The sequence below is a fragment of the Salvelinus alpinus genome, chromosome 10 (assembly GCF_045679555.1).
Source record: "Salvelinus alpinus chromosome 10, SLU_Salpinus.1, whole genome shotgun sequence".
In the NCBI taxonomy this organism is placed as follows: Eukaryota; Metazoa; Chordata; class Actinopteri; order Salmoniformes; family Salmonidae; genus Salvelinus; species Salvelinus alpinus.
In genome coordinates, this window is record NC_092095.1 from 26,679,402 (window position 1) to 26,700,276 (window position 20,875).

The window sequence follows — 20,875 nt, forward strand, 5'->3', positions numbered from 1 at the left end:
TGAAGTGGAAACTGTAGTTCTCTTGTTTGTTGCCTTAGTTTAACAAGTTCAAATCTATTAGAGAGGAACATCCACTAGTTCTCCTGAGTCCTGGTAAATTTGCTGATTCACTCCGTCCATTGCGTCAGTTATTAAAGTGGTCAGCCCGCAGCTTGTTTTCCTACGTTTATGGTTTGGCTGCTGTGACAACCATGGGTTCTGGAATTTAGAAGGGGAAACTGGAAAACACCTGGTTCCTACTTGAGCCGATCAAATCCCTGTGCATTGCTTTGCCAAATACCGTTAGGAAGTGTACATTGCATTGGTGCTTATTGAGAGGGCAAACTTGGCCAAAGAGTAGCCTATTGTTTTGGTGCAATCGTGCTTTTCATCATGATCACACAAAGGACGCTCTCTTGATAAGAAGTGTGTGTGTGTGTGTGTGTGTGTGTGTGTGTGTGTGTGTGTGTGTGTGTGTGTGTGTGTGTGTGTGTGTGTGTGTGTGTGTGTGTGTGTGTGTGTGTGTGTGTGTGTGTGTGTGTGTGTGTGTGTGTGTGTGTGTGTGTGTGTGTGTGTGTGTGTGTGCGCGCGCACCAGGGCCACGTTCAGTTGCAAAACATTCTTGAACGTTGCAGATAGAAATGTCATGAATAGAGCCAACCGTATTCCTTATTCAACAGTCCTTTTCTATCTGAATGTTCCAAAACGTTGCGTCCCGCTGAACGTGCCCCAGTACCTGAAGCATCTCCGACCTACCTAACAGTGACACCCTCTGGAGAAGCCTGGACTTTTCTCCATCTCGTCCATCTCTCCATTAACCTTTGTGTTTTAGAATCTATTGAGAATGAGTGGCGTACTGTGACTTGTGTAAACTTCTTCCTTCCCACTCTCAGGAGTTAATGACAAGATGTTCTGAAAATCTTTAAATAAAGTATTGAAAAAATGATTTTTTTTTAATCATGTGATGAGTGTGACTTCACCAGTTTAAGGAACTAAACTTCTTCCCACAAACGCAATGGCAAATTTCACAACCATTTTATTTCATTGCTGTCTCATTTCTCCAAACACAGCCATGACTTTATTTAGGCCTTTTGTTTGTTGAAGAATTTATCGTTTAACAGTTGTTATTGATGGAATATTTTATTCCTGAATGTGAGTGAATGAAAGAACGTCTCTTGTGGTATTAATAAAACAATCACTTTTTCACTGAACAAATTAATATAAAAGGTATCCAATTTCATGCAATTTATATTAGTAAATTAGATCATAGCTATCATGGTAGAATTGTATTTCATAAGAGGCCACAACAAGTTAATCAATGCCAAGCCAGTACGTGAACACTTCTCTTAGAGGAAACCATAGCAACATTGTGTTCCATCCATGAGTTGAACAAAAGCATCAGACGTTTTTAATTTAGACTGAACACTTTCAACAGACCCTACATCCTCTTCGGATCAACCCTCACTTTGGCAAAGAGGAGAGTGGTTATTGGTTTGTTTGGCCTTAGTAATGGTCCGCTCGTCTCTGCTCACATAACGCTGGCCTGACGCATCTCTCTCTGACAGAGAGGAAAGAAGACAGACTAACTAAATGGCCCTGAGACACCCTACTGCCCTGAAATACTTGTAGCAATGGCCTAGGATCCATTCAGTTGCATCTCTATGTAACATTACAAGGAGGAGAGCTATGTAACATTACAAGGAGGAGAGCTATGTAACATTACAAGGAGGAGCGCTATGTAACATTACAAGGAGGAGCGCTGTGTAACATTACAAGGAGGAGCGCTGTGTAACATTACAAGGAGGAGCGCTGTGTAACATTACAAGGTGGAGCGCTGTGTAACATTACAAGGTGGAGCGCTGTGTAACATTACAAGGTGGAGCGCTATGTAACATTACAAGGAGGAGCGCTATGTAACATTACAAGGAGGAGCGCTATGTAACATTACAAGGAGGAGCGCTATGTAACATTACAAGGAGGAGCGCTATGTAACATTACAAGGAGGAGCGCTATGTAACATTACAAGGAGGAGCGCTATGTAACATTACAAACAAGAGTTTTGGGATGCTATACGCTAGTAGATATATTAGGCTATGTACCTTCTTTATAGTAGATGCTGCTTGCATTATGATGTATGTGTGAGTAATTGATGTCAGTCGGTTTAAGCATCATTGAGCCTCCAGCTCCTCGCCCCCAGCTGACCCACCCTCTCTCTGTCCGTCCGTCCCTTCTCGCTCACTCACTCGCTCAGTCACTGTTACGTAATGGACAACAGTGATTTACCTGATAGTCTTAAAAGCTTACAGCTTCACAGAGTACAACAGACCTGACAGAGCCTCGGTAAGCCAAGCTCCCTCTACTCACCAAAGCATCCCTATTTTTTTACATTTATTTCACTTTTGGTGACCGCACTGTATCTCTCTTTCACCTCATTATATATGCACACTACGCAGCACAGCCTGTACTTTAGGTTGACACTCAAACTATTTTGCTTCAATGACAAAGTGTAGGTAGTTCATCCAAGGCCATTTCAGAGGCCCAGTGACTGGATGGCAAAGCCAGGTCATTCTAGTACTACTGTTTAGCCTCTGACCAGTGACCACCATAGGCCATTGCCTGTCCCTACCAGAGCACAGAGTTCAGTGGTGTGTTTTATTAAAAGAACAGGATTTGGCTAATCTGGTTAAGTGATTTACTGTCTAGTTCACATGGTTTTAGAGAGGTGATTAATGGGCAGTGGACTTGGGCATTACAGTTCTCTCTCTCTCTCTGCCTGGTTACAGGTACAACGCTTGGAAAACCAGTCCACCATGTTGGCATCTGTTTGAATTCTAAATCTCAAACCTGATTGGTAAACTCTTCCTAGGACTACTTAGGCTATGGGCTGTTCCGTCACTCTCATTGACAGCCCTTTTGCTTGAAAAGTCAGGTAAAAAAGACCTTTAGAATATGCAACTGTTTCTCATGGGAAAATTATAGGAAAAGCCGTTTACCAGACCATGTCCTCTTGCTACAGCTAATACTATTGGATTGGGTTCTATTGTTTTGTAAAGAAGTCTGTTGCAATACATCGACTGATTTAGAGATGATTTATCGTATCGTTGTCTTGTTGTTTTACTGTGTGGTTGTTTTGACCACAGTGATCTAAGGTTGGGATTAGGCTCACCTCACTAAGTCCCAGTAGTGAGGTTACAGCTCAACTGTCCACCTCCGACACCTACAGTACCATGTGACTAACGAGGAGGAGCAAAGTTGTCATATGTCAAACCCTACTAGAACTTTCATTGATCAGCTTTAGCAGGCACCGGCACCCTAGCGCAGACACCATAAACTAGGCGTCATCCCCTGCTATACTCCAAACATCCAACTGCAAAGTCAACCGAAAGTCCGACGACAGTTAAACTCATGTTCTCAAACCCAATTCTACACTCTTAACTCACATTATTCTTGCGATAAGTGCCCTTGTTTTATCAACCGTGTTTGATGCAAAATATTCAGTCATTGATTGCACTCTCGCTTTTGCTGTTTTGTAATGAATCTGACATGTCATGGACCAGAGGCACTTGCTTAGCCATGCACGGGGCTTTCCCACGAAGGTCTCCGTTTTGTTTCAAGGCAGGCAGATCATGGATAATGTCCCTTGTGGGCATTTAGGACAGAATGTGTGTTACCATGTAGGCAATTGTGTTTGTGTTCTGAAGATGCGAGTGTCTACTGTCTGCATGCAGGATGTGTGTGGTAATGTAAACCCTTGTTTCTGCTCTGAAGTAGAGCCACATTCACTCTGTTCAGAGGCTTGGAATATAATGGAGCGCTAGCTGTTCATGGGTAGAGGAGCAGCTGCACATCTCTCCCTCCCTCCTCCTACTTGTCTCTCTCTCACTCATCCTCTCTCCTACTCTCACTTTCTCCCTCTTCCTGCCTTCCTCTGGCCCTCTTTCACTGCTCCTCCCCTCTGAGTGTGTGTGTGTGTGTGAGAGAGAGAGAGAGTGTGTGTGAGGCGGTGATGATCAGGAGCGTGGTGGGGGCTGGGATGCGTGGCTGCTGCCATCTCTGTTGGCAAGTGTCACACACACACACACATATATATACACACACACACACACACACACTGAGCTGGTCCTCACTCACAGAGCGCTCAGCGACGTAGCGTCTCTACCATAGCCACACAGCTCCCGGCCTCTCCTCTATCACCTGGGACCCCCGTAACAGCAGCAGCACTACAGGGACGTCTCCCCCCTTCAGCCCCTCTCCACTCCAGCATGGAGCAAGGGGAAGGCTCGCAGTCGCGACGGAGGGGTAAGTGCCTGGGCGACTCTCACCTGGAGGATTTTTTTTAACCCCCTAGAGTCAGACTTCTATCTCGCTACGCTGGACTTTCTTACCCCCCTAGATGCAGGCTGCTACCTAGTTATCATGGGCTGCAAAGGCTGCTGTACTAACCTACTGATTGGCTATTGACAGAGCGTTCTATGGTGTTCTATAGGTTTTCTGTAGTTGTCGGCTTTCTGTTTTTGTTTTGTGTGCATTTCTCTTGTAGAAGGTTTTACATTTTAGTCATTTAGCAGATGCTCTTATCCAGAGTGACTTATAGTAGTGAGTCCATACATCTTTCCAAACTTGGTATTTTAAGTGGATTTATTTATCTGGGATGACATTTGGTGTCTGTACTGGGCTTGAGTTGGTGTAAGGCGAGGTAAAGGGATTGAAGGGAATACTTTCTGACTCCCGCTCTCTCTCTCTCGTACCGTGAACCATAGGCAAACTAAAATTGGGAGCGCTAGGAAGCTTACTGTACAGAGCTTCCACTGAGGGGAGCTTAGCGGTTATAAATAGTGTGTGTGTGTGTGGTCATTTATTACCATATAGACGGAGACACTTGGCCTCCCTATTAGTTCACTGCTATCTGAAGCTCAGTCACACAGCACAGGTGCACGGTTTCCCTTCCTTGTCTTCCTACCGTCTGTTTGAAGGAAGCAGAAATATCGACTCGTTTTGTCGAGGGATGTTCACCAATATTCCTGGTTTCTGACTTGGAAGTTTTCTTTTGCTGTGGGTCGGTTGCTGTTCCAATTTTGATACTAGCTAAACATAGGACTTAGAATGAGGTAATGCACAGTGTTGGCCATGTATTGCATTCTAAGTGGCATGCAATTGTGGATATTGGAACGTAGACTTTATAGCATGGGTATTCAAATCTTGCCTTACGAGGTCCGGAGTAATGCTGTTTTTTTGTGCACCCACCTGGTGTCTCAGGTCTAAATCTTTCCCTGATTAGAGCAGGGATTCCCAAACTTTTTCACTCAGGCCGCCCTTCTAGCACTCAGGCCCCCTCGGGTGTCTATTTCTATGGGAACAAGCACTGTTCACGACACTGTTCACATCCCTCATGTAGGCGGAGAGAAAATTGAACAGGTTTTAAGCTTATTTCATGCAATTCTACACATTTTGTCATGGGGTGCAGAGAATATTGCAGTTTTAAAAGTACATTTTCTTGCAATTCTATACATTTTGCCATGCCTAATGTGTATTCATGTGATATTTGAGTGACTCAAACATTACAACAAAATGTATGGTCTAAAAAAACGTAGCTAAAAAACGTTAGCTGACATGAGCTAGTTGATCTGGACATTTCTGACAAATTATAAATAGCTCTCTAAGGTATGCAATGACTGACATGACAAGAGGAAAACTGATTATGTACTACCCAATTTCAAAATTACACCATGTGTGTTCTACAATTACAGCGTTCAAGAGTAAGTTGAAAGCCGGACTGAGTAAGACTGTTTGCAACCATTTACCTTAGCAATGAAATATTAAACATTTTAGGCCAAGATGGTGCTGTAGAGGAGTCTCTATGGAGTCTCACTTCCTGTTGGCAACTCATTGGCTACTCACAACCTTTTTCAACTCAACCAAATTTTTGTGGGACATTGCTTTGTAAAATACAAATTTTCCTTCATAAATTGACTAAAGGAGTCTTGATTCTGGTCTCTTTCTCAGTTCATTAGTGCTGTTTACAGTAGACTTTGTTGCCATTGTATGCTTCATTGGAGCACATTGGTTAGGTTTTACACAACTTTCACCAATGGCACAACAGCAAGACTAGTGAGCAACATGTAAGAATGAGTCAACCCAAGAAATATAGACGATTAATATAGACGAACCTGCCCCTTCATTGTCTGACCCTCAGGTCATTGTTTTGAAAAACTCCCGGGTGGCGCAGTGGTCTAGGGCAGTGCTAGCTGCGCCACCAGAGTCTCTGGGTTCACGCCCAGGCTGGGCTGGGTTCGCGCCCAGGCTCTGTCGCAGCCGGCCGCAACCGGGAGATCCGTGGGGCGACGCACAATTGGCATAGCGTCGTCCGGGTTAGGGAGGGTTTGGCCGGTAGGGAGGGTTTGGCCGGTAGGGATATCGTATGTCTCAGTATGTAAAAAAAAAAAAAAAAAAAATGTAATAAAATGTATGCACTCTACTGTAAGTCGCTCTGGATAAGAGCGTCTGCTCTTGGCCGGTAGGGATATCCTTGTCTCAGTATGTAAAAATGTAATAAAAATGTATGCACTCTACTGTAAGTCGCTCTGGATAAGAGCGTCTGCTAAATGACTAAAATGTAAATGTAAAATGTAAAAAAAGATGAATGTGTCCTCAATAACAAACCTGGTTAAATTTTAAGGCAATAATATTGTCAACCTTCGTATCAGAAATCTGTTGTGCAGCCTCTCGCTCTGATCAAAACATTTGGGAATAGGAAAGTTGTGAGAACTGGAGTTAAAGGGAATGTCGGCTACTGCTGTATTCCTGGATAACAATAATTGAGGCTAAATTCATGCAGTGCAAGGTATGCAACTTCTCTGATTGGATGGACTGGGATGGCATGGGTAGTTCTGGCATGTCTGCCTGTGTTGACACCTTGTAAATTGAATTTGAACAGCTAATCCTGTCTCACGATTGCAATTGAGCTGTATAAATTCATCTTTGACTTCATTATTCCCATACCATTATTACAGAGAATCAGACAAATTATGCTACCCTCTGCATATTGGCTACTTAGCTTATTCAAGTCTGTCTCAAAATACAAAAAAAAGCTGTTCACCTGACTCGCCTTCCAAAGATATCTATAAATGCACACGTTTTGTGCTCTTGTAGGAAGCAATCACTCCCCCATTGCTGACTACAAATGATCTATAACTGGGCTAATAACTAACTAACTAGCAAAGGATATGAACAAATGTACAAATGTGGTCGCTAGCTCTCGCTTTGATCTCAAAACAAGCGCATCTACTCACGACCGCTGATGCTGTAAATACAGTCCAGTTCAAAGTGAATGGCAGATCCATACAATGGTCTATTTGCATATAAACCTACCACAGCTCTGAGTCGTGCCTGTCAATGCAATAGAATCCTACTCCGATGCGCTCTGCCTGCAACAAAATCTCTTGTATAGTTAGTTTTGCATAGTTCATTTTGTTTCGGTATGTTGCAATGAAAGTGGCTACTATTGCGTTGATTCGATCACAATTCCCACAGTAAAGGGAAACATTGATAGTGTTAACTAACGGGGAACATCTTGTGCTTCTCTGCGCGGGCTGATATTTCTTCTGGGCGACAGTTCCGGGGGAGCTTCGATGGAACATTTGTTGTAGGCCTTCATCCACAGCCTCAGTAAGATGTCTGCTGCAATAACAAGAGTTTTGACTGGGATAGGCCTAACTGTTGGGTCTTTCTCAGTCCCTATATACACACAGTGCTGCAAAGGGTAGGCCCAATGTTAGACTCTTACGATACAGAAGAGACTCAACCACTTAACTGACCACTTCTTGGTTAGCTTGTTTAATGCATGGCCAGGCAAAGCTCTGTGGTAGTTTGATCTTTATACTATGACCTAGATGCATCAATCCATACTATGCAGTCTCCGACCAAGAGAACACAGTGAAAATGGCACCGCATGGGTCCCATATCTTCTATGTGAGCTGAACTGGGTCCGGACATGGCGTGCGAGCATTTGTTGTGCACAGATTTGGAGAAGAATGACGAGAATTCAGGTATTCTTCTAGAGCAGCCAGCCGAAGTTACGCAACATGGGGAGACACGCAACATCGCTGCGGAGAATAACAACCGCCAGCCCCATCAATGGACATGGTATACTCTTTCCCGAACCGCACCCTTTCAGACCTCTGTGTGTATGTCTCTCTCTCTCTATATATCTCCCTCTTGTGTTCTCCGTGGCCTTCTCACCCACTCTGTTCTTTCTCTCTATTGCTCTCTCCAGCTAGTGCTCTGATTTGAAGAGGTAGGCCAGTCCATTGTCTGGGCCGGAGTAGCTGCCTATCTTGAGAAGGGATGAATTTGCACGTTCAACGCCAGCGACGATGTGCCCACATGTCCGTAAACTAGGTCACCAGCTTGGCCTTAGTAGGCTAGCCTATATGAAACTGGACCGTGTCTCCTGGGACTTTTCCAACTGCTCCCTCGATGACCCTCCCCACTCCCTCCAACACTCACCCACCTACACACTCATGCATGCTGCACACTCAGACTCATTCACTCCCCCCCCCTCCTCCCCACACACACTTTTAGATTCCTACATATTGGTCTTGACGGGAAGAAGAAAAAAAAGTGTTGGGAGGTTCTCTTCTGCTGTTTTACCAGTCCAGTCAATTTAAAGGAGGATTTAGGACGGAGTGTCACTTTGTTACTGTCCAAAAGCGGAAGTTGCATCACAAGTTCTCTTTCCATTTCCCATGAAAACCGGAACATCCGGTTGTTGGGGACTGGGCACAGGCTAGTTGGCACATAGACCTATCCTGTGAGTGTCAGGGATAAGTGTCAATTCCTTTGGCATGGTGAGGATGTTTTGATGCTCACTGTGGGACTTTGTATCTCATCACCTGCTGTGATGTCTGCTGGGATGTCTCATGATTGAACATGATACAGGTTTTCTGCAGAGTCTTTGGGATTGAACGCCAATATATGGCCAATATACCACGGCTAAGGACTGTTCTTGCGCACGACGCAACCCGTAGTGTCTGGATACAGCCCTTAGCCGGGGAATATTGTCCATATACCACAAACACCAGTGGTGCCTTTTTGCTATTATAAACTGGTTATCAATGTAATTAGAGCAGTAAAAATAAATGTTTTGTCATACACGTGGCATACGGTCTGATATACTACGGCTGTCAGCCAATCAGCATTCAGGGCTCCAGCAACACTGTTTAAAATCTACATTTATAGCTCTGGGAAACTGAGGATCTGTACAATGCGTTAGGTGTTTTATGTTGATTAGATTTATGAACTTCACCTGAACCTTTTGAAGTTGTTCTTTTAATATGTATTGGTTTATGACATCAGAACACGAATAACAAATGTTGAATTGTCTCTAAGCAAATGATCCCGTGTCGCTCAGTTGGTAAAGATTGGTGCTTGCAACACCAGAGTTGAGGGTTCAATTCCCACTGGGGAACAAGTATGAACTAGTTCGAAATCCACTCACTACTGTAAGTCAATCTGGATAAGATTGGCTGCTAAATTACTAAAATGTTAATTTACGTAATTTTTACTTTAACTTTCCATAGGTCATAGGACCACCTGCTATTGGAGCCATAAATAGTTGCTATAATCCCCCATTGAAAAGCAATCCTGACTTCCAGGATTCTTGCTGGATCACTCCTCCATTGACATCCTTACACTGTGGTTCTCTTACACACGTGGCATGCTGCAAGTAGACAAGTACCACACTAATATTAGACACAGCACACAGGAATTAACCCTCGGTTCAAAGGGGATTTGATGACATTGGGATTTAGCATCATTAAAGCCTGTAGAGTGTACCGTCTGTCAGTGCAAGAGTGTGACATGGAATCTCTTCCTCTTGCCTCGGACGCCGCCACACATTTACTCACATTCCCTATATTTATGTTAGCCTTCCCCACACACATGATCAATTTATTTGCCATAATATCTTCCCTCTACTCTGCTTTAAAGGCCCCTATCACACAATGGCATTCTGACTTTCTTTACAATTACCACAGGGCTTAGGCTGCAAGCTTCTTATTCCCAGCAGCTGGATCAAGCAGCAAAAGTTACACAGATGAAAGCACACAGCAGTCACAGGTCACACTTCACCAGGTCTGAATGAACGAATTTGGTTGACTCACATACTCACATAAATGGGTGTGGAAAGGAGACACTGGCTATTGGGTGTTGAAAGGAGACACTGGCTAATGGGTGTGGAAAGGAGACACTGGCTATTGGGTGTGGAAAGGAGACACTGGCTAATGGGTGTGGAAAGGAGACACTGGCTATTGGGTGTGGAAAGGAGACACTGGCTAATGGGTGTGGAAAGGAGACACTGGCTAATGGGTGTGGGAAGGAGACACTGGCTATTGGGTGTGGGAAGGAGACACTGGCTATTGGGTGTGGAAAGGAGACACTGGCTATTGGGTGTGGAAAGGAGACACTGGCTATTGGGTGTGGAAAGGAGACACTGGCTATTGGGTGTGGAAAGGAGACACTGGCTATTGGGTGTGGAAAGGAGACACTGGCTATTGGGTGTGGAAAGGAGACACTGGCTATTGGGTGTGGAAAGGAGACACTGGCTATTGGGTGTGGAAAGGAGACACTGGCTATTGGGTGTGGAAAGGAGACACTGGCTATTGGGTGTGTTGAAACGTGAGACGCTCGCAAATGGTGTCTCGGTAGCGCTATACGTAGACCTACGGTATCTTAACCCCCATTTAGAGGCGGTCTGCTATTCTGCTTACTCTAAACATTTGCTTAGCCCAATGCTCTGCAGAATGCTGGTTAAAGGGCCGGCTCGGCTCACAGTTTGGTGCCAGAATGTTCTCCCCACACGCTGTTAGGCCTCAGGTGGGCGGAATGGCAGCGTAAGCTGTGGCCAGACACATGAAAGCAGCCAACTCTGACATTCCAGTCTGCTGTGTGTTGATATACAATTCCTCACAAGAGGAAATGTCATACTATTAGCCTCTGAAAACTAGCATTAGCTAAAGTAGCATTAGATAAAATATATGGGATGAATTATGCCTGCATATTTAAGATGACGATTTTATTGTTGCAAGGTGAACAATGTAGAGCCTTATATTGCCAAATAAATTGTCTAGTGATTGCTTAATGCGATTTAGTAGGCCCTAAAACATCTTATCAACCCTTTTTGAGTGAACTTTATTTAGAAAAACAGAATAATAAGATTGCGTAATTTGCTACAATTATCTCTAATTTTCTTTTGATTGTTGTAACAAAGTCGGTTGTTAGGCCTGCTTTGGTAACACAGACCAAAATAACTCATTCCCATTGTTTGTTTAGTCTTCACGCTCTGTCTGGGTCTGTAGTTTTTCCTCTGTTGATGGTATCGGCTAGCCAGACTGACGCTAATGCTTAAACAGAGCCCATTGGAAATGATAGAGTGGCTAAATAAGAATAATCTCCACTTGTCACTACCCTCTGTAGCAGTCATCGTTTTAGAATTTTATTGACGTTCTCTTTTCTTCTGGTTTTCAAGCATTAGCCAACTCTATTTTTAGCCTTCGACCCAATGTAATCAATGAATATTTGTTGCTTCTAGCGAACTCTAATTACGTACTCGTACTACATGTTTTTGAACCATCTCAACCATGAGGAGGATATGTGTGTGTTCGTGGTTCATCCAGAACTCCATTACAAGCTGTAATAGCTGGATCAATTAACCATTACCACCAGACATCGATCACCATCATGGCCCCCAATGTCCCAGTAAAGAAAATCTATGGGGCTGAGCTGAAACTCAGTGAAGTGAAAGTTGGAGTCATTTTCTTGTCTTCCAAACAAACTGGGTCCGTTTCCCGGTAACGATGGAACTTAGGCGCACGAGTGTTTTTAGCAATGTGCTCTATCCTACGGCGGCCAGAGATTTAACATGTGTTTCCCAAAATGCCACGCAGAGAGAACGTTCGCTAAGTGTGTCATTTTAACATGTCGATATAGATAGGATCGAAAAATAGGGAACGCTGCTTTCGGATCAGCTTTCTCTATTCAAGTCTATTTTATCATTCGATTTATTTCACAGTACTGATGATGGATCAGCTCCTAGAGCAACGGTGTCACCTGCGGCTGCAAATAGAACTCAACTCAATTGATTGAACATGAAATATGATTCAAATAGGCCTATAGCCTGCTGTTTATATTTTAATGCAGTCATCTCAGTTTTCATTTGAAGAATTTTTAAACTGTACGTCGCTTGTTTGTATCAATTGAAAACAGATTGGCAACTTTGTATTTCTAAGTCAACATTCTTCTGAAGTTATCTGTGGTCACAGAGAGACGGATAAACCATATGATTCTATGTTTAGTGGAGATGTTCTGTGTAGAAAGTGACACGGGAGGGTAAAAAATGATCTAATGGCGCACTTAGCTGTTCTACGAGTGGTCTGAGGCAGGGATAGATTACGAGTCGTTTTCAAGTGTAACGTTAATAGCAATGGTTTTGGGAAACAGCTGTGAGATTTAGAAATGCTCCTATAAAGATTCTAGCGATTTAACTTTTGGGAAACCAGGCCTTGTTGGTTTGAGCTTTTACCATAGGTCTTCTGGTTGATCTCTGGTTAACAGCCAGTTAACCTACTTTGTCATCCATTTACACACCTCAGCCGAACAGTCATTTTAATATTATCTTTTCCACTTCATTTACTTTAATGGAGGTTTGTTTTCTAAAAAACTGTCTCTTCTGCTTCCACAGGCGATGGCATGCCAAAGGAGAGCAGTCCGTTCATAAACAACACAGACAATGACAAAGGGAATCTATACGATGGGAAGAACATGGCCCTCTTTGAGGTAACTGTCAACATCCAACAGCCTTGATTAATATATAAAGTTATCTGTAGTATTTCATTTGACCTTTGACCTAAGCTTTGACTTAGGTCTGTTGGTCAGGGATTCAATGCTAAATGGAGTGGGACAAAAACTGTACGGAAGGGGCTTTCTCTGTTATTTCTATCCACTGTCTAATGCCATTTGGCTGCTCTAACCTCTCTATGGTAGTGATACATTATATTGAATCCTATGAATAACATGAATTATGGACTGTGAAATCTATTTCTACTACTCTACTATAATTTGATCCAGCGAAGCTTTTCTAATCTCCTTTGAGATTTGATTTCTCTACAGTTTCTAAATTCCTCTTGACCGTTTCTCCCATCATTGCAGTTCTCAAGTTATTTCCTTGACCCATATGCAGAGAGCTTGAATGCAAAGAGGTGTTATGACACTTTTTGTGTTATGGTATTTTTTTGCTCACAGGAAGAGATGGACAGCAACCCCATGGTGTCCTCTCTGCTCAACAAGCTGGCTAACTACACCAACCTCACCCAGGGGGTGAAAGAGCACGAGGAGGCAGACGACGATGAGGGGTCAGCCAAGACTAAGAAACCAGTCAAGGTAAGCCTGTCGTCTCCACATTGTGTGGAAAATAACGTTTTAAAATTCTATTTCTAAATTTTGAGATCCACTTAGTGACACAATCCACTTCCGTGCACATCTGACTCCTACTGCCTGATATTGGTGATAATGACAAAGCAAATGTAATCCTCTCAACGTGGGGACTTTGTGGCTGTTCTGAAGTGTGGCGGAAGAAATAGCTTTGTTTGGACTGTTGGTACTGTAGATGGAACAGCCTATGGTTTCAAGTCTATAAAATGTCTTCAATTGGTTAGTGTATCCCATCATGCGTGTTTTCTGCTGATTTTATTGTACCCTTTTTGAAAAACTGCTGAATTAATGATTGCAGAACAGGGTCTTTGACCAGAGCAAACATTCATTGTGCAGCACGTGTGCAGCACGAAGAAGATGCAAACATTCCCACTTTGTTTGTCTACACTGTGATTGATCAGTGTTGCCTTTATACTTACTAACCCAACTTCTTCTATCTATGGTGACATGTATTACAACACGAATAAGACCTTACTTTGTGAATCAGATGTCATTTATAACAATCTTTGCAGATGAATTTTTGAATACCATTATAAGACATCATTGCACAAAATATGAATCACTGAATTGTCTGTCACTCCCAAACAGAACACAACTGCATTGGTACCAATTTATTTTTGAGTGTATCAACTTAAATTTCCCTGTATATATTAACGAACACCTAACTTTACAAGAGTCACACTACTCCTTTCGACAACAGCAGCAATTACAAACTCCAAGGGTACGTCATGAGGTTAGAGTAAGATCTTTCAGATACAAAGACCCAACTGGAATACTTTACCTTCAGAAATCAGGGCTTTACAATCACACAGTGATTTAAGAAAGCCCGTTTTCACATGTTAAGAACAAACTGTGTTTTTAACTAATAGAAACATGTGCAGATATTTGTAAATAAAAATGTATGTACTATGACTTCAGAAAGTATTCATACTCCTTATTCCATATTTTGTTGTGTTACAGCCTGAATTCAAAATGGATCCAATATTTTTTTTCGGACCCATACCCCATAATGACAAAGTGAAAACAAGTTTTTAGACATTTTTGCACATTCCTTGAAAATGAAATACAGAAATTTCTCATTTACATAATTATTCACACCCCTGCGTCAATACTTTGTAGAAGCACCTTTGGCGGTGATTACGAGTATTTTTGGGTACACCTAGATTGTATAATATTTGCCAATTATTCTTTCAAAAATGATTCAAGCACTGTCAAGTTGATTGTTGATCATTGCTAGACAGCCATTTTCAATTCTTGCCAAAGATTTAAGTCAAAACTGTAACTATGCCACTCAAGAACATTGAATGTCATCTTGGTAAGCAACAACAGTGTAAATAGATATAGAATAAAAATACTTAATGACTGGGTTGCGTCTCTGGCAACCTAACCGCTAGAATGAACGGCCTGCCGGCTTGGCTCGCAACCATAGATGTGTCGGGGCAAGACCTATATTTTTGTTGAGGGATGAAATAGTAACCTATGAATACAATTATTAAAATTAAAGTATTTTTAATTTAATTGGTAACCCATTGGAGAAAACCAATTGTACACTCGAGGTTTTGCAACGGCTGTACACTCGAGGTTCTTACCATGGCTGTGCTGATCTATGGTACTCTGCTCCGCCTCATACCTATGACCGCAGCACAGCCGTGCTAAAAAAAGTTGTTTAGCACACTGTCTCGTGTACAAGTGCTTTATTCCGAATCTGTTTTAAAAAATGTATTATTTTTCTCCTATCACAGCCATTTAACTCTAACTGTTTTAAAGTCACCATTGGCCTACTGTTGAAATCCCTGAGCGGTTTCCTTCCTCTCCGGCAACCAAGTTAGGAAGGACGCCTGCATCTTTGTAGTAACTGGGTCTATTGATACACCATCCAAAGTGTAATTAATAACTACACCATGCTCAGAGATATTCAATGTCTGTTTTTTGTTTTTTTGACCCATTTTCCAATAATTGCCCTTCTTTGCAAGTTATTGGAAAATCTCCATGGTCTTTGTGGTTTAATCTGTGTTTGAAATTCACTTCTCGACTGAGGGACCTTAAAGATAATTGTATGTGTGGGGTACAGATATGAGGTAGTTATTCACAAATCATATTAAACACTATTATTGACATAGAATGAGTCCATGCAACTTATTATGTAATTTGTTAAGCATGTTTTTACTCCTGAACTTATTTAGACTTGCCATAAAAAAGGGGTTGAATACTTATTGACTCAAGACATTTCAGCTTTTCACTTTGTATTCATTAAAAACAATATCTACAAAAAGAATTCCGCTTTGACATTATGGGGCATTGTGTGTAGATCAGGGACACATAATCTAAATTTAATCATTTTAAAATTCAGGCTGTAACACAACAAAATGTAAAATAAGTCAAGGGGTGTGAATACTTTATGTATGTATTATAGGCACTTAATTTTATTAGTTATATTAGTAGTTGTAGCAGTTGTCTTCATTAGTTGTATTGTTAGTTGTTTTTGTTAGTTGTATTAGTAGTTGTAGCAGTTGTTTTTATTAGTTGTAGGACTTAGTAGTTGTACAACTTTTTTTATGCTGTTAATGTACAGTACCAGTCAAAAGTTTGGAGACCTACTTTATCTGTATTTTTACTATTTTCTACATTGTAGAATAGTAGTGAATACATAAAAACTATGAAATAACACACATGGAATCATGTATTAACCAAAAAAGTGTTAACAAATCAAAATATATTTCAGATTTTTATTCTGCAAAGAGCCACCCTTTGCCTTGATGACAGCTTTCCACACTCTTGGCATTCTCTCAACCAGCTTCACCTGTAATGCCTTTCCAACAGTATTGAGTTCCCACATATGCTGAGCACTTGTTGGCTGCTTTTCCTTCACTCTGCGGTCCAAATCATCCCAAACCATCTTAATTGGGTTGAGGTTGGGTGATTGTGGAGGCCAGGTCATCTGATGCAGCACTCCATCACTCTCCTTCTTGGTCAAATAGCCCTTACACCACCTGGAGGTGTGTTGGGTCATTGTCCTGTTGAAAAACAAATGACAGTCCCACTAAGCGCAAAGCAGATGGGATGGCGTATCGCTGCAGACTGTTGTGGTAGCCATGCTAGTGAAGTGTGCCTTGAATTCTAAATAAATTACTGACAGTGTCACCAGCAAAGCACCATCACACTTCCTCATCCATGCTTCACGGTGGAAACCACACATGCGGAGATCGTCCGTTCACCTACTCTGCGTCTCACAAAGACACGGCTGTTGGAACCAAAAATCTCAAATTTGGACTCATCAGACCAAAGGACAGATTTCCACCAGTCTAATGTCCATTGCTTGTGTTTCTTGTCCCAATCAAGTCTCTTCTTATTATTGGTGTCCTTTTAGTAGTGGTTTCTTTGCAGCAATTTGACCATGAAGTCCTGATTCACCCAGTCTCCTCTGAACAGTTGATGTGTCTGTTACTCGAACTCTGTGAAGCATTTATTTGGGCTGCATTTTCTGACGCTGGTAACTCTAATGAACTAATCCTCTGCAGCAGAGGTAACTCTGGGTCTTCCATTCCTGTGACGGTGCTCATGAGAGCCTGTTTCATCATAGTGCTTGATGGTTTTTGCGACTGCACTTGAAGAAACGTTCAAAGTTCTTGCAATGTTCTGCATTGACTGACCTTCATGTCTTAAAGTAATGATGGACTGTCGTTTCTCTTTGCTTATTTGAGCTGTTCTTGCCATGATATGGACTTGGTCTTTTACCGAATAGGGCTAACTTCTGTATACCACCGCTATCCTTGTCACAACACAACTGATTGGCTCAAACGCATTAAGGAAAGAAATTCCACAAATGAGCTTTTAACAAGGCACACCTGTTCATTGAAATGCATTCCAGGTCACTACCGAAGCTGTCATCAAGGCCAAAGGGTGGCTACTTTGAAGAATCTCAAATATAAAATATTTTACACTTTTTTTGGTTACTACATGATTCCATATGTGTTATTTAATAGTTTTGATGTCTTCACTATTATTCTACAATGTAGAAAATAGTAAAAATATAGAAAAACCCTTGAATGAGTAGGTGTCCAAACTTTTGACTGGTACTGTATGTTTTATTATTATTTAATTGTTATTATTATTGGATAGTAGTTGACATTTTTATTGTTACTGTGTGTGTGTGTGTATGCACAGTTAAAGTCAGAAGATTACATACACCTTAGCCAAATACATTTACACTCAGTTTTTCACTTCCTGACATTTAATCCTAGTAAAAATTCCCTGTCTTAGGTCAGTTAGGATCACCACTTTATTTTAAGAATGTGAAATGTCAGAATAATAGTAGAGAGAATGATTTATTTCAGCTTTTATTTCTTTCATCACATTCCCAGTGGGTCAGAAGTTTACATACACTCAATTAGTATTTGGTAGCATTGCCTTTAAAATTGTTTAACTTGGGTCAAACATTTCAGGTTGCCTTCCACAAGCTTCCCACAATAAGTTGGGTGAATTTTGGCCCATTCCTCCTGACAGAGCTGGTGTAACTGAGTCAGGTTTGTAGGCCTCCTTGCTCGCACACGCTTTTTCAGTTCTGCCCACAAATTTTCCATGGGATTGAGGTCAGGGCTTTGTGATGGCCATTCCAATACCTTGTATTTGTTGTCCTTAAGCCAATTTGCCACAACTTTGGAAGTATGCTTGGGGTCATTGTCCATTTGGAAGACCCATTTGCGACCAAGCTTTAACTTCCTGACTGATGTCTTGAGATGTTGCTTCAATATATCCGCATAATTTTCCTTCCTCATGAAGCCATCTATTTTGTGAAGTGCACCAGTTCCTCCTACAGCAAAGCACCCCCACAACATGAAGCTGCCACCCCGGTGCTTCACGGTTGGGATGGTGTTCTTCGGCTTGCAAGCCTCCCCCTTTTTCCTCTAAACATAACGATGGTCATTATGGCCAAACAGTTCTATTTTTGTTTCATCAGACCAGAGGACATTTCTCCAAAAAGTACACTCTTTGTCCCCATGTGCAGTTGCAAACTGTAGTCTGGCTTTTTTATGACGGTTTTGGAGCAGTGGCTTCTTCCTTGCTGAGTGGCCTATCAGGTTATGTCGATATAGGACTCGTTTTACTGTGGATATAGATACTTTTGTACCTGTTTCCTCCAGCATCTTCACAAGGTCCTTTGCTGTTGTTCTGGGATTGATTTGCACTTTTCGCACCAAAGTACGTTCATCTCTAGGAGACAGAACGCGTCTCCTTCCTGAGCGGTATGACGGCTGCACAGTCCCATGGTGTTTATACTTGCGTACTATTGTTTGTACAGATGAACGTGGTGCCTTCGGGCGTTTGGAAATTGCTCCCAAGGATGAACCAGACTTGTGGAGGTCTACAATTTTTTTTCTGAGCTCTTGGCTGATTTCTTTTGATTTTCCCATGATGTCAAGCAAAGAGGCACTGAGTTTGAAGGTATGCCTTGAAAAACATCCACAGGTACACCTCCAATAGACTCAAATGATGTCAATTAGCCAATCAGAAGCTTCTAAAGCCATGACATAATTTTCTGGAATTTTCTAAGTCAACTTAGTGTATGTAAACTTCTGACCCACTGACAGATTTCCACCAGTCTAATGTCCATTGCTTGTGTTTCTTGTCCCAATCAAGTCTCTTCTTATTATTGGTGTCCTTTTAGTAGTGGTTTCTTTGCAGCAATTTGACCATGAAGTCCTGATTCACCCAGTCTCCTCTGAACAGTTGATGTGTCTGTTACTCGAACTCTGTGAAGCATTTATTTGGGCTGCATTTTCTGACGCTGGTAACTCTAATGAACTAATCCTCTGCAGCAGAGGTAACTCTGGGTCTTCCATTCCTGTGACGGTGCTCATGAGAGCCTGTTTCATCATAGTGCTTGATGGTTTTTGCGACTGCACTTGAAGAAACGTTCAAAGTTCTTGCAATGTTCTGCATTGACTGACCTTCATGTCTTAAAGTAATGATGGACTGTCGTTTCTCTTTGCTTATTTGAGCTGTTCTTGCCATGATATGGACTTGGTCTTTTACCGAATAGGGCTAACTTCTGTATACCACCGCTATCCTTGTCACAACACAACTGATTGGCTCAAACGCATTAAGGAAAGAAATTCCACAAATGAGCTTTTAACAAGGCACACCTGTTCATTGAAATGCATTCCAGGTCACTACCGAAGCTGTCATCAAGGCCAAAGGGTGGCTACTTTGAAGAATCTCAAATATAAAATATTTTACACTTTTTTTGGTTACTACATGATTCCATATGTGTTATTTAATAGTTTTGATGTCTTCACTATTATTCTACAATGTAGAAAATAGTAAAAATATAGAAAAACCCTTGAATGAGTAGGTGTCCAAACTTTTGACTGGTACTGTATGTTTTATTATTATTTAATTGTTATTATTATTGGATAGTAGTTGACATTTTTATTGTTACTGTGTGTGTGTGTATGCACAGTTAAAGTCAGAAGATTACATACACCTTAGCCAAATACATTTACACTCAGTTTTTCACTTCCTGACATTTAATCCTAGTAAAAATTCCCTGTCTTAGGTCAGTTAGGATCACCACTTTATTTTAAGAATGTGAAATGTCAGAATAATAGTAGAGAGAATGATTTATTTCAGCTTTTATTTCTTTCATCACATTCCCAGTGGGTCAGAAGTTTACATACACTCAATTAGTATTTGGTAGCATTGCCTTTAAAATTGTTTAACTTGGGTCAAACATTTCAGGTTGCCTTCCACAAGCTTCCCACAATAAGTTGGGTGAATTTTGGCCCATTCCTCCTGACAGAGCTGGTGTAACTGAGTCAGGTTTGTAGGCCTCCTTGCTCGCACACGCTTTTTCAGTTCTGCCCACAAATTTTCCATGGGATTGAGGTCAGGGCTTTGTGATGGCCATTCCAATACCTTGTATTTGTTGTCCTTAAGCCAATTTGCCACAACTTTGGAAGTATGCTTGGGGTCATTGTCCATTTGGAAGACCCATTTGCGACCAAGCTTTAACTTCCTGACTGATGTCTTGAGATGTTGCTTCAATATATCCGCATAATTTTCCTTCCTCATGAAGCCATCTATTTTGTGAAGTGCACCAGTTCCTCCTACAGCAAAGCACCCCCACAACATGAAGCTGCCACCCCGGTGCTTCACGGTTGGGATGGTGTTCTTCGGCTTGCAAGCCTCCCCCTTTTTCCTCTAAACATAACGATGGTCATTATGGCCAAACAGTTCTATTTTTGTTTCATCAGACCAGAGGACATTTCTCCAAAAAGTACACTCTTTGTCCCCATGTGCAGTTGCAAACTGTAGTCTGGCTTTTTTATGACGGTTTTGGAGCAGTGGCTTCTTCCTTGCTGAGTGGCCTATCAGGTTATGTCGATATAGGACTCGTTTTACTGTGGATATA

General features: G+C 41.8%; 1 protein-coding gene across 7 annotated transcripts in view; it reads left to right on the top strand.

The window, feature by feature from the left end:
* The window catches only part of slc12a7b (solute carrier family 12 member 7b), a 70,452-nt gene that overhangs the window by 19,239 nt on the left and 30,338 nt on the right, over positions 1–20,875 (top strand). For 6 of the 7 annotated variants that reach the window (XM_071328680.1, XM_071328679.1, XM_071328683.1 and 3 more), the window contains exons 2-3: positions 12,716–12,810; positions 13,276–13,413. In XM_071328680.1, the coding sequence (XP_071184781.1) occupies positions 12,716–12,810; positions 13,276–13,413 (233 nt within the window). Of the gene's footprint in view, positions 1–4,015; positions 4,279–12,715; positions 12,811–13,275; positions 13,414–20,875 lie in introns of those variants that run through there. The other variant, XM_071328682.1, reaches the window with a different exon arrangement.